Below are 15,336 nucleotides of genomic sequence, written 5' to 3' on the forward strand. Positions count from 1 at the left end.
GTGGGGGGGGAGGGGGAGGGGAGGAGAAGGAGGACAGGGGCTGCTCTACCCTGGCTGCAGTCCCCCAGTGGTGGTGGGGAAACTAACTCCTTCCCTTCCCCCTTAGCCTTGATGGGGCCATGCTGGGATGCCTATGGTCCCTGTCGGTGGGATGGGGAATGGAGGCAAGGAATAAACCCCCTCGTTGCTTGTGCTCCCTTGGGCACCCTGACAGAGGCTGCTGCCCCTCCCATTCCCCTTGCTACTCCAGTGGCAGGATGGGGACATGGCCAGATGCTTTCCTGGCTTGGCCCGGTTAAGGTGAAGGGGACAGGGAGGGAAGGGGTTCATTCCTCCCTCCGTCCCTTCTGTCCCTGGGAACTGCAGCTGGGGTCTGCCAGCCCTGGCTGCGGCCTCTGTCTCCACCCAGAAACAGGCAGACACGGGCTGCAGTCAGGGGGAGGGGAAGGAGGGAAGAATGAACCCCTTCCCTGCCCACGTTGCCTTAATGGGGCCATGCCAGGATGCATCTAGCCACATCCCTGCCCCTGTTCAGGCTAGAGAGCAGAGGGGCAGGGCCAACCCTGCTCTCTGGGCAGAGAACACAGCCCAGCCCAGGGGTGCAGAGCATGCTGGGATGCTGGAGGACTCTGGTTTAACTTAAATCAGAAAGGGGTCTGGGACAGAAGTTGCATAAGCTGGTTTGACCCAAATCAGTTAAGTCTGATACTACATTCAACCAGGTTTATCTTAAACCGTTTGGGCCATTTTGAAACTGGTTTATGTGCACTGAATGTAAGTTCTGTTACAGGTTTAAACCAGTTTCTGATCACCTAAACTGGTTTATGTGCAACTTCTTTCCCTAGTCTTATTGAGCACCTAAGATACATCTGTTGCTTCTTTTGAATCTGCTATCTAGAACAGGACCTGCCCATTGTGTTCTCATGAGGAATTCATTACTGCATTACTTGGTTTCCATTCCTGTATTTCCAGTTTCAGGGTCAGCTGTTATTAAATGTTGTCTTCCTGATACTCTCTCCGATGGTACTTTTCCTATCTTCATTTATTTAAGTCAGTATTTTATAGAGCCTTTCCCCAAGGCATATCCAGCTTTAAGCTTCTACCCTTATTTTTCCTAGGATTGTGGAACCATACCACATTTCCTTTTCTACAAATTTCTATGACCTCACACCACAGAATAGTCTCATTTTATCAGAGGCTGTCTCTGTGGAAATCTTGTGGCCTTCTTTTAGCTTTGGATGGTAGGGTTTCTGTAGCGTAAATATTCCATATTCTTTGTTCCTTTTCAGGAACTCACATGTAAGGACTGCTGTATTCCTTAGTTCATGTTGGGAGGATCTGCTTTGTAGATAGATGGAGTACTGCTCTATAGTTTATCAAAAGGAATAGTGTATGATAGCTCAATCCCATTCTAACACAAAACCAACCTTTTTTGGTTTGTAATCCAAGGTTGGCTATTATCCCTTCTTTCCCTCACCCCCAATAGATTTTTTTTAAACCTATTCACAATCTCATATTGTGGGTATGAGAAGTGCTACTGGTTTTATGGATCATGAGACTCTCACAAAGTCTTCTGCAAAGTTTCTTCTCTAATCCATAACTCTAAAGCTGCTTAGTGTCGTTCATTAGTCACTAGGTATGACTACTGTCACAGCTTTTTGGTTCTTTTTTGAAAAAGGTAAAAACCATTTTGTGAAATAGTCCATGTTTGTTTGAAAGAGTCCATATTCAGCAAATACTGATCACTGGCCTCTGTCTCAAGGCAAAGCCGAAAGCATGTCAACAGAAAGATTCACCCAAAGAACCTTGTCTGCCTATGTCAACAGAAAGACTCTGGTGTCGTGCCTCCACACGATATGGTTGCATAAGGCACTTTTTGTTTTAGGAGACCATTTTTGGGTTGGTTTCACATATCCCGTGCCAGTTTTATATAACTTTCCTGCACTTCACCCAATAGAATGTTTTCTTATTTTTTCTGAGGTTTTTGCAACTGTACATTCATGCATGCTCGGAACATCTTTTAACAAGATACCTGGTACAAACATCTGATACCTGCCCCCACCACATGCTGTTTTTCTTATACAGTATATCATCTCTAGATTCTAAGCTGTTCCATAGTGACCAGAAAGCTTTGACTATGCTATTCTGAAGAGATGCTGCCTTTCAGGGTGGCTGTTTCTGATTAATGGTTTTCCAATCACATGTTATCTTGATATGCTTCCCACAACACACAGTTTTTAAGTGCTCTGGATTCCACTCCTGCAACCTCACATGAAATGTCCTAGTGAATGAACCAGGAACACTTGCATTTCTGCTTATTATGAAAAAAGAGGAGTTAGTCATCTTTCCTTGAGCACACGCAGTTCCCTTAAATAATCAATTCCTTGCTTTCATACTTAAAGCACTGTGGGGGTGTCTACACATGCCCCAAACTGCACAGTTATTACTGTACAGTCATTTAGTGTAAACACACCCTGTTTATAATTAGCCACTGAATGTCACTATTCCAGCAAGTCATTTGTATATCCATGCTTATGTCCAGGTCTGTGTGTGACCCTGAAATTGGCACTGCAGTTCTTCCAGCCACCTGGAAGGCACCCCTTGATTTTTAAATCTAAAAAGCCATTACAAGGATGACCTGACCATAAACATCCTCCCATACAAATAGTGAGAAAATGTTATGAAGATTTAACCACTGCCAAGAGTCCCTTTCAGGTGGTTCAAAAATTCTTCTCTGCAGAACTTAGACTTTTGCTGTAATAAACCATCATCTTCTTAAGTCCTTTGTGTCTTGTGTCAATACTGCCCCCACACTGTAATCACTGGTATCCATGTCTAATATGAAAGCAGTTTTCAAATACAAAAAGGCCAAGATGGGAGCAAACACAAGAGCCTATTTTAACTCTGAAAATGCAAACTCACACTTGACTGAAACCACTGACGTCTTTTCTTTCTCTCCCAACCTTTTCAGTAGTTTTGAAATATTGGTAAACCCCTAAATGAACCTTCTGTAATAGTAGCAAAGGCCTACAAGACCCTACACATCTGTGAATGTCTGAAAAGCAGCATAGTTTCAATTTTTTTTTCTGTCAGTGGAAATTCCCCTGCACTGGTGGTGTGCTCAAGGTAAATTGCCTGTTATTGGAACAACTCACATTTTATTGGCTTCCGTTTCAGACTGGTGACTTGAAAGCTTATCACAGGCTATTTGTGAACCTATCAGTTCTTGTTCACTATAAATCTGTTGCCTAAAACCATTTGATTCACCCGGGCCATATCTTTAAAAAAACTTTCTACAAACTGAATGTGTAAAACACTTTTCCTGGCATTTATTACATAATTGTTAGCCATAATTAAACCCAAACTGATTATTAGGTCATCTGCTATCCAGCCTCAGTATTCAAATTCCAGAAGTCTAGTTTTCAAGCACAGTTTTCCAGATTTTTTTTGAATAAGTGCACACTCCCTATTACTGGCACACCAATAAGGTGGTTCAGTTTTGGATCCCCTATTCCCTCATACTATTAGCAGGCATGTCAGGTTTAGTAACCGTTACGTTTAAGTTAATATCCCGTATTGCAGTACATTTCACAGGTTCTGTTCATTTCAGTAACCTCACAATTCAACTCTTATAAAGCAATTATGAGAGTTGAATTATAACTTCCCAGATTTAAGCAAAATCTGGGTAGGTGATTCGTGCATCTCCAAGCTTTGTCTCTTCAGTGTTCATTTCTTGAACTAATTAGAGGACTAGACACTGGTGACATTATGGCCAGTTTTTCATATGACTTCTCAGACTGAACTGCTTCCATTAATCTGTGTTTTATTGCCATTTCCCCTTGTTTTACAAACACAATTTATCAGTTGATTTTTTCTGAAGAAAACAAGATTAAGAACCCCCTTTTCCATCAAACAAGTTAGGTAGATCTGTACTGACAACACTTGCCAATCTGCTCCCATTTTCCTAATAGCAGCTGCTTTCTATTCTGGTATACTGCTGCAAGGAATGACTTTTGTCCATGGCAAATTCCTCTCATCCTATCCTTTCACCACTTGTTGATTATTGGGCCCTGATAGAGCCCTGCACAATATCCAAGGGAAAGGAGGAAGACTATAGAAATTGCCAATACTTTTAACCTCTTTCTTCATGAAAAAGACAGATCTATAATTTGAAAATAATTTATATACATTCCACTTTGTAGAACAGTTTAGCTCTAAATTTGGACGCTGACCTGACATTTTACTTATGATGAGGTCAAGTATAAGATGTTTGGACCTTGAGTAGGTCTAGACCAGAGCTCATGTTTAATATTAGAGCCTTTTCACATGTTACACTTAGGATGTGTTAACTGTGCTTAAAATGCTAGCGTTGAAGCATTTAAGCAGTAAAATGTGCTAAGTGCCATCATAGCATAGCAAAATTAGAACTTTTTCAGCATATCTCCAGAGTATCTGATTATATCCAGATTGTATTATCTGACCTAACACATGTTGAGCTAACTTTGGACTGCTCCTCTGCAGAGGTAATACGATCAGGAGAATCAGATGTGGTGGGAGGGCTGGGATCAACAAACAGCTGTTTGTCGGTCCCAGCCCTTGCAGTACACCACAGCTTATTTGAGTCTTCAGTGGCTCCAGCATTTAGGACGTGTTTTATTTAGAGCTTAGTAAGCATTGCCGTGTGACTGCTCAGAAAACTTTCTACCTCTAAATAAAATACATCCCAAGTGAAACAACTTAAGTATAACGTGGTCTTAGCTGCAGTTCTTTATAAGCGTTTAGCCCCTGGTGACAGATATTTCACAAAGCTCATGCTAGTTATACCATCTTTGGGTTCAGATCCCATCAGACCATGTTGAAAATTAAAATCAAACCTTATGCAAGTTCAGGGATCCCTCTTCTGTTTTAGAACAACAATAACAGAAACCATTCTACAGATTCAAAAGGCTCAAATCCAAAATTCTGCCTTGCCCCTTTTTTGAATTCTCAGGTAATTTGACCTGAGGCAGAGTCTCCATATACCTGAAGAATGGCATTTGTGCCCAAAAGCTTGCAAAGAACATTTTTTCCAACTATTTAGTTGGTCTAGTAAAAAATCACATCTACCCAAAGAACCTTGTCAGGTAATTTGACAGTGATTATGTGAGATTTCAATTTTGATAAGAAAAGAAGGAAACTATTCTGTAACCTCTTGACTAGGCACATGATAAAGCAGTATTGATCAAGAAGAAAACAGCTCATCTTCCATCTCAACCAAAGGCATAATGCAACAGAAGTATCAGAAGTGAGGAATCCAAAAATTAAATAGATGGGATTTCCAGGAAATGTGGCTATATTCAAGAGCACATTAGACCCACAATCAAATATCAGGAAGAATAAGAAACAGGATATTTCTTCTGAAGTTGAGATTAAATGTCAAAAGTGAAGGAGACACATTTGCTGCTACCATTTACACAAATAAATACGTTCAGATAGTACTAATTAGGAAAGAAAATCTTATAAATTCTGCAGGTGTCTTCTAAGTCAGTAGTAAAATCAGTGCATCTAGATCAAATGATTAAAGTTTTCTATTACAATGATAATGAATCAGCCAAATGCCAGTATGATATTTGATTTTTTTCAGCTTATTAGCTTATGAACATTTTTTCATTTGTTCAATGTCTTTGTATTCTGTAGTTTCCATCTTGTTACAAATTAAGCCAGCTTTTTGCAAAATAATAGATAAGTTATTAAATGTGTTGTGAAACTGCTAAAGTGTTACTTGTCTAAAAGATATTTTACCTCAGAAAGAGATCAATAAAATGAGATCTATAAAATTGTGTCCTTACAGGTTAAAAGTATATGCATTATGTTTAACCTTTTTCAGTATTACATATCCTATCTGCAATATGCTATATTCATATGCTACATTATATGTCCATTATGACTTAAGTGTTTGTTTTATATTTCCTGTAGCAAAATGCAGTTCTCTTGAGATAAATTTGGCAGATTAAAATGAATTCCTTCCCACATCTTTTAATGTGGCAGTCCAAACATCAGATCAAAATGCATAGGTGTAGCTTGCATTTAATTTCTAAATCAGAGCATTGTGGACAGATGTTTAAAATCTTAAAATGACTCAGATTCATTTGTTACATTGCTTTCAGCTCATATGAGCAGTACAGTAAGGCATGCCATTTCTGTGCTATAGACCTATTGCAGTGGGGATGACACAAAATATGTAATATTAGCATATAAAGTTTCTGTTAATTAAACTAAGGCTGTCTTCAGGTATATCCATGCAGTTTCATTGATCCATAAAGACCAAATTTATCAATTGTTTATTTGTCTCCATTGAATAGCACAGAATTACATTAGAGAAAATTTAATCCAGTGGGGTTGCTCAATTCAGGAGTTAGCCCAGTGACTATTGCCCTCATTCTACATTTATTGCAGTATTAATTAGTATAGGGCATGGGATTTAGAATAACGAACATCTTTACTTGATTGAGTGCATCTTTTGTAAAACCACATAGCTGTTTTGATCTGTATACCATGACTGATCAGTCCATGTGCAGGTGACATTTCAGCAGGAGTTTTGTTTGAATCAAGGCTGCTGGAGTTTTGTTAGTTTTCATGATTTTGTTGATGTTGCTTTTTGACTCATTTTTCATTAAAAGAAACTAACGGTCTCTGACACATCATTATTTAGCATTACAGCTACATTTTGCTGAATAATGATGTAAAGCCCAGTTGAGCCAATAGAAGGCCTCCCACTGATTTGACTGACCTTTCATTTTTGGGCTTTCTGTCTCAGGGCAAGGTGACTAAATTCTGAGGGCAAGAGGTAGTTGCCAGCATGTTTTTTTCTTTTATATATAGGATTTTCTTTGTTTAATCCAATACACCTACTTGAGAAGCATACTGGCTAGTAGGATAGGGAGATATTTATGTCAAGTCTATTTCTTTTGTAAAGCAACCATAAAAATGTTAATCAGTGACATATTTTAAGTAATTTTTTCTCTGGCCTCCTCTTTGTTTATAAATTAAATCTTTTCACTCCCCTGTTTAGATACACTTTTATGCCTCTTATGTGACTTGTTCAAAGAACTCTCTGTCTGTGGTGTTGCAGCAGAGCAGATTCAGACAGTTCTGTTCGGAGAAGGAAGTGGAGAGTTTTGGTTCCCATTTTGCACTTCTGGAACAGTTTAGGGAAGGAAGCACCTTTACACCTTTTATTGTTCGTGGTTGCTGATGTCATATCCTTCCCTGACCACTCTGTGCGTGTTTCCTGCCATTCTATCAAGATTCTCCTCTGTTTCAGGGAGGGAGGGAGAGTGTGTGTGTGTCTGCATGTGTGTGAGAGAGAGAGGGAAGGAGGGAAGGAGGAGTGGTTGAATAATCTTCAGCATTTGTACATCAGAAAGTTCTTGGGGCTCAAATCCTCCCTTCCATCAGCTATCTCTGCCTGTGCCAAATCATAAAGTGAACAGAAGCCCGCCAAAATGAAGTTCCTCTTTTTAGTAAGCAGTCTGATTTTGTGTGTGTGTGTGTTTGGGTTTGCTGAAAGAAAAAAATACTGAAGGCTGTAACACCACAGCATGTAGCTATGACTTTTTTTTAATGCAAATTGTTTACATCTAACTATGTCATTATATTGGAAAGTTTCTTTCATGCGGAAAGTTATTTCAGCCAGCTTCTGGAATTATTTTAAGTCCCTTGTAGATGCTTTTGGATAATGAAAGCCCGCGGAACAGTTTAGGTTTTGTATTACTTACAAGGTTTCTACCTAATGTATTTGCATTTGGAAAATATAATTTGATCAGTTTATTGGAACTTAAAAAATGTAATGCACTAACTATGCAAGAATTTCCCAGAAAATACTGTGAACATTGCATAAGTTCTTAGAACATATGTAGGCAATTGACGATCTCCATAATTCTATACATTCTGTTTTGGCACCGTAGTTGTCAGTTCTCTGAAGGTTATGACCCATGAATCAAATGTGCTGATTTCCTCATCTCAAGTTATGTTTGACTTCATCCAAGTAGCTGTTTTGAGTGCGTTTGTGTCTGACATATAAAAATGTATATAAATGTACACCAAGATATATTTAGTTAAGAACTCTGTGTATGTATGCTTGCATATGTATATGTGTGCATGACCCGAGCTACACAAAACACTACTTACCATAATTTATTGTTAGTAGTAATAAAAATTGACAGAAATTATTCAAAAAGGAAAGAAATTCACTAAACAAATTCAGTATGTTTTACTTGTCATTAGGTTCGTAAGTACAAAGCAAGTAGGACAGTAGTTTTTCCATTGGTGAATTCAATAAAAAACAACTTTTTGCCTGGTGGTTTCACAGTTGCTTTTCCTTGCAGTGCGCATATGGGATATATACAATCTAACACATTGTTGGAGGGGTTTTCCCCATCAGACTTCCTGCAAATAATACATTAAACATTTAACAATGAAACGATCGTTACTTCCCTTTCACGCTTTTTTCTTGTAATAGATATTTTTACCTTAAAAAATGGCCAGATTTCATTCTTGGTTAAAGCACAATGAATGTAATATGCCTAGTAGACTTCCTCTGTGTAACAGAGTGCCATTTGGTCCAACAGGTATTGTGAAACTATTTTAGGAATATTTTGTGTAGCCACCAAATAAGAGTTCCTTACTCTGAGCTGTTTATAAAAGGTTTTTTTGTTTTTTGAAAGATTGGTCTTAAATGTGGAACTGGTAAATGTGTGGGAGGGACTCACTATACTATTACTTCACCAGGGGATGTGTCTGCCCTTCCTGGTAGATTTTCAGCATTTAGTGATTTTTTTCTTTACTCATTCAGCTTCAGAATCTTGATCTGTAAAGCTACTCTCATCCTTGCTAACCCTGTCACCACTGCTCTAATCTGTCCACCCTGACCTTCCACCTTGAAGTGAATAAGAGCTTAGGCAGGCATAGTGCTGTAAGCCGATAGTGCCACCAGCTTCAGTTGAATGAAAGGAAAGGAAATTGTTCCATATGCATTTGCTGTGGATTAGTGTATTGGCTTACTGTTACAGAGAAAGCCTGTTAGACTCCTTTGGGTCCTGCATGTGCATGGGAAACACCATTCTAACTTGTTCTTTGTATTGGAGGTAAGACTATAGGAAAAATAGGGGGAAAAAAACCTCAGTCCAGGCAAATTTAGGACTATTTCTAAAAATAGATTGGTTTTGTTTGTCAACAGTAAATATCAGATAAGACTAGATTTGTTCAGAAAATTTGCTTTTATAAATACATTTTAATTGATTTATTGTGTATTCTTTGGCGCACATTTAGTTTTGTATGATTAATGTGCGCTGTTGTCTTTCTGTCATTTTAAGCAACAGAAAAATTGCTCAAGTGTTTCACATGGGCAAAAAATCTGCAGAAGTATTTTATAACTATGCACCTTATATAGATAACATTACAGATTATTCCATTTTACCTGCCATATACTATATTACAGAAGTGATTTAGATGATATCTAAAGGCATTCAGGTAAAGGAATATAGACAGTATTAGGATCTAAATATTGTTTGAACCAGCAGAATTAATTGTAACGTAATAGTCAGTTGTTCTATTTCATTATCTGGTAGTGATAAAAGTCTTGCTTTTTCTTAAAGTGATAACATTTTGAATAGATCTTAAATGTATGAAAGGGAAAATCAGGAGAGAACTGAAGATCAGACTGAGTAAAGTCCAGTTTTTCTACCTCAATAGCTTTGAATCAGATCCAGATAATGGATTAAATGGCCAGGACATCGGCTTAGTGTGATATAACATATTGGGGGAATTTATCAGGTTAACTGCCAGTGCCCTAACTTAAAATAAACAAGGAAGCCTCAACCCATGTTGTAAAATTGGTAAATGTTTTCTGAAGAAATATTATTCATGTAGATTAGGACTAAGGTAAAAAAGTGCACTGATCATTTGTAATTGAACCCTCTTTAGCTTCTGTGTTTTCTAGTATTTAGGTATACCCTGTGCTGTTTTACTCAAATGAAAACCATGGCAAGAATTAAGGATTGCAAAAGGAATTGGGGAAGGGGGGAGTGGGGGAGGAATAAGCACATTACATTCATTTTAGCACTGGAGTAAGCATAACTTGTTTTGTGAACTTTTCCATATATTTTCTATCACTTTACAGTTAAATAATATTTTGCAAGTGTATAGATATAATCCTGTAGTTAATGACATTTTATAACAGAATATGGTTACTGTACATAGATAAATATTTTTCTTTAACCACCTTTAGCTTTATGATGCAACTAGTTTTTATAAAGTGTAGAGGACTTATCTGGATTTATTACAAGAATTGTGAAAACATTCTTTCAAAGCATTTTTCACTTAGCAACTGTTTCTATTTTACTGTTTTATTAAAATATGTGGTGCATTTACTTAAAAAGTTACATTTTCTGTAGTTACATGCCACTGGTATAAATAGTCTGGAATATATTTTGAAATTTAGTTGGATTTTAGAAGTACTACTTTCCCTATAAACTATCTCAAGCAGCATATACAGTAACTGTATTTTTAAAGAATAAGATTAAAATACTTAGATTTAAATTATCTGACATTTATATCAAATAACACTTTAATAAAGGTCCATCTATTTGCATAATGAGGAACATTATCACCTCTTCTATCAGAACATAAGATTGTTTTCTCTTCAGAAGTGAATTAGCTAGCCTATTTAGGATACACCAGTTTTAAAAGGTTCATTAACTCTCTTATTTAGGTAATTTTTCATATTAGAATGGTGAACAATATTAAAAATTTGAACTACCTAATGTTATCAAAATCAAAGAAACACACATTTTCGTCCTCTTAATTATTTCTTGAAGGATTTATGGGATCATTTACAATTAAATAAAGAGACTTTTGCATTGCTACTATTAGTATTGCCTTATGTATTGTTTACTTTACAAGCTAATAAATATTTGTTAAAATGTGCTTAGGTACTAATGGCTACTAGGACATTTGGTAAACTCTGAAGTAACTTTTGTCTAGTTGTCAAATTTGTACTAACATTTGATTTTCTTTGTGTGTTTAGCAGGAACGGATGCAGGGGACTGTGAACTGAGGAGTGCAAGTACTGAAGGAGGGGATTTGTTTTGAGGAAACAGGAAAGAGGAAGAAAAGAAAAGGGAAAAATACATAATTTTAAGGAAGAAAGAGAGAAGAAAAACGGGGACTATGGGGAGAAAAAAGATTCAGATTACGAGGATTATGGATGAACGTAACAGACAGGTACGTAGAAAAAAATGTCTCTATTAGAGTTTTATGGTGTGGCATATTCCTGGTATAGTTTGTCCAAAGAATCAGTTAAGAGAGAAATTTTTAGCAGATTTCATATTGAATATCTAAAGGCAGTACACTTGTAAACATGTAAATGTCTGACATTTTTTTTTAAATTTTAACCTGTTGTAGCTTTAATCTGCTATAATTTGGTAACACAAGCCCTGATATTCCATTTGCTTAATTCTATGCCCTGTGAGTAGTCCAGTTGACTTGAATGCATAAAGTGAAACATAACTGCAAGTCTTTATAGGATCGTGACACATATCACCCAACGCTACAAAGCTATATACACATAATCAATTTTATTAGCATGAGTTTCTTTGCATGCAGTGAAACATAAGTAAAATTATTCATATGTTTACATTTTTGTAGGACAAAATCTATGCTATTATTTTGCTGGACATGTATTTTAAAAAGCAGTTGCACACACAGCTTTATATCAGACATCTAATAATGTTTGTATGTTTCATGCATCATGAAACAGACTCTACCAATGATATTGATAATGTAGTCACATCATGGTCAGTCAATTCAGATTTTTAATAAAAAATTTGGGATGGTTCAAATATTAACAGCAATAAATCTAATGGTTAAATCTGATCATAAGCAAAAGTAACTGACTTCTATTTTTAGAAAACTAAATTTCAGCGTATAGTATCCTAAATTAAAACCAGTGGAAAAAACTGTTACTATTTATACCTCATATAATGTACTGAGATTAGGGATGCACAAATATGGAAATAAGATAAATAAAATTGTTTAACAGTATCACTAGTTTTCCCTTAAGAGTGTGGATACAATTTGGGGTTAATCTACTGTAATTATTTTCAGTGCATCAAAAAGCATTTAGTATTCAGTTACTATTAATACACTAATTACATATATTTGACTCATTATTTTCTTTGTATATGCAGATTGTATTATAGGAAATTATTATGTTGTCATTAGGATTTAAAGTCTCATAATGCCATGCAGAAACAACCCGATATAGTAATAATCTTAAATTTTAATTTTGAAATGTGCCTTCCTTTGAATTTGTAAATGCTGTAGTGTGAGTATGACTTGTGCTCTTCATGGCAGAAAATCAAGTTTAAAAAGCAAACAATGCTAGGATTTATGATGGATACATTCTGTGTTTTCCCTACAGGTTGCTTATTGCTGTGGGCCAAGCCAGAAAGCAATAATTCTGTCAATAAAAAACCACCATATTTGTTTTAATTGGTTTATAGCTTAGAATTGAAATTAAATTTGAAATATTGAACTGGAGGTATCATTAACCATTTAGACACTGGTTGTTTTGGCCCATCCTAAATTACCACAATTTCTTTCAAACCATGTTTGAATAAACATATTGTAAATAAAACTACATCATTTTGCCATTGGTAACATTAATTTATACTGTAGCTTTAGTATTCACTTTCATGCTCTAATACAGGCCTATAGAGGACTTCAGTCTCCAATGCTGTCAATTTGGCACTTAAAAAAATAAATAATATTGACCGTTAAATCACTCACTGTAGAGTTTCAAGAATTTTCAGATTATTTATTTTCAGATTATTTATTTCAAGACAAATACTCGTTCTTAAAATTAATAATTTTCTAAAAGCCTTTCCTTGATTCAGTTGTAATTTCATCTGCAGTCCTGCATCCACTCATAGTCATAACACTGGAATACTACTAGTAGCTATAATATTCCAAAAGAAAGCATTTATTTTGCTGGGGTTTGGTTATTTTCATAATTTCAGTAAATCAGATTCAATAACCATCCTGAAAATATAACTTTACCATCTTTAACAGCCACATAGTCTAATTTGCAAGCTGCTGCTGTCTCATTTCAAACATTTCAAAAACTCCCTTAGAAAATTATTTCTATTGGTTTTCCTCCTCTGCCCTTTAAGGCACTGATGCAAGACCCAATAGAAACAACAGAAAGATTTTTTCCATTGACTTTAAGGAGCTGTAGATTAGATTGTTGGGTTTTAGTTATACTGCCAATGATTCAATATGACTGGATTTTCACTGATGGCTGATTGTTCTTTTAACAGTTTGAACAGATGCTACTACTAAACAGGAATATTTGCTAAAATGCTTTATGTCCCATGAGCTGGTATATCTTCTGAGAGAAGCTCCATCGTTTTATATATATGTATACATAACTTTAAAAGTTTTTTTATATGCTGATTTATACTATTGCATTCTATTTCTAAAGACTGGGAAAATATTTGGATATATAAGCTAAACATTTTTCATTAAAATATAATTTAATTTCTTTTGAGTCCCAGTTGTGGCATATTTCTGCAAAGCTTACTCAATGCTTCCATATACCAGCAGCACACTTCTCTCACATAAGTTAGTTTGTAAGGGTAGGTTCTAACACATTTCTGTCTTAAAGAAATATTTTTCCATGGGTCACAAAGTGTTTATTTGAAATTGTCATAAAGTCATTTGCATTGCCTTCTTTTCAAAGTGCCTTCTCTATACAAGGAGCATTGGATGCAGCACGGTAGTGGAGTATGCTGTTGTGCATCCCCTTTGCTATTTCATCAATACATTAATTCTGTACAGGGCAGCATGTGTGGCATAAGAAAGAGTAAGAGCCAGAGAATACAGTACTACTAGGATCCTTCAATCCCCACTACAGCTCCACTGAGCCTACCTCCTTGATCATTTGGAGTAGCTTCTGAAAGAGGCCCTTGCAGTGGCTCCAGAACCAGGAGATGATAATTCTGCTTCTCTAACTTCTACACATTTGTCCAGAATCCTGCCTGATTAATTACATTGAGTATTGAGCACAGATCTGCCCCAACAGAGGCAGCAGTTGTTATTACTGGGTGCATCTACACAAGATGCTTGAAGTGCAGTAGCCTAATAACACTGCAGTAGCGTGCCAAGCAAAAAACATGTTAATACGCTACTGCGTGGTACTATTAAACTACTGCACAGTAAGAGTCACTAAAAAATCATGTGCCGGCACTGCTGTGCTGCGCTTTTATTTAGTACTTTATTAAGCAAGTACTAAACTAAATGTACAGTAACTACTATGCATTAATAAACATGTAGACGTGGTCACTGTGTCTTGTAGTAGAAGTCTTTTATACTGTTAGGAGTAAGCAGCTTGAGACAAAAATAGTAGCAAACTCTAGAAGTAAGAGTATTTCTTTAGAGCAAGTTCCATTGGCTGCACATACTTGGGTTCTTTGGTTACTATCCTTATATTAAATGTAAATTAAAACTCTCAAAAGAAGTATGTTTCTGACTACAAATTCCATAGAAGTGGGGAGATGGTATGGCATGAGTGTATGACCTATTCCTTTCCTGGGTTTGAACAAGGAAATCCTTTAAACAGATAACAAAAAATGGATACTGTTTACTTATTACACATCTAATCCTGCAGTCAATTGGGGTTTTGCCGTTGACTTCCATAAGGGCAAGACAAAGCCCTATAATCATGAGGAACCATACATTGAACGTTATTTTATGCACGCTATCAATGAGCCAGTTTCTGCCTGGCCCTTACATGAGAGTGAGGGGGAAGAAGGAGAGCACATGACATCTCCTTTCTTCCCACACAGCCTCACACCCACCATGATTTGTGAAAACTTTGCACACAACCAGGCCATCCCTAACAACTGCTTTCATGTGCTCTGGACAGGGGGAGGAAGAATAAAAATAGCTCACAGACTCAGAGAAAAGTCATACTTATTTGACTACTTTGGTTACTCTCCTGGCATTAAATGTAAATTAATACTTTCAAAAGAATTGTGTTCTGAGCGGCCAGTGTGACCAAAATCTTTCTTCTTCTTATAACATTAGATAATAAATTCTTGTTAAATATTGACAGAATCAGAGATCTTCAATAATACTGCTTACAATTATATTATTATGATTGTCCTAGCAATTTGTTGACCATAGTTCCCTGCATTCTCTATCAGTAGCATGATCATTTGAAGTAATAGCCAAGCATTATCAGTATTGTCTCTGGACTTATAACCTCTTGATTTCTGTAAGTACTGCTAAATCTAG

The 15,336-nt window shown here is 36.5% G+C and overlaps 1 protein-coding gene across 12 annotated transcripts in view; it reads left to right on the forward strand.

The window, feature by feature from the left end:
• The window catches only part of MEF2C (myocyte enhancer factor 2C), a 173,036-nt gene that overhangs the window by 73,483 nt on the left and 84,217 nt on the right, over positions 1-15,336 (forward strand). For 8 of the 12 annotated variants that reach the window (XM_059725039.1, XM_059725041.1, XM_006263296.4 and 5 more), the window contains one exon: positions 11,066-11,262. In XM_059725039.1, the coding sequence (XP_059581022.1) occupies positions 11,209-11,262 (54 nt within the window). In that variant the 5' untranslated portion in view covers positions 11,066-11,208. Of the gene's footprint in view, positions 1-7,383; positions 7,503-8,847; positions 9,126-11,065; positions 11,263-15,336 lie in introns of those variants that run through there. The other 4 variants (XM_059725038.1, XM_059725037.1, XM_059725042.1 and 1 more) reach the window with 4 other exon arrangements.

This window comes from Alligator mississippiensis, chromosome 3 (genome assembly GCF_030867095.1).
Source record: "Alligator mississippiensis isolate rAllMis1 chromosome 3, rAllMis1, whole genome shotgun sequence".
NCBI classification, from domain to species: Eukaryota; Metazoa; Chordata; order Crocodylia; family Alligatoridae; genus Alligator; species Alligator mississippiensis.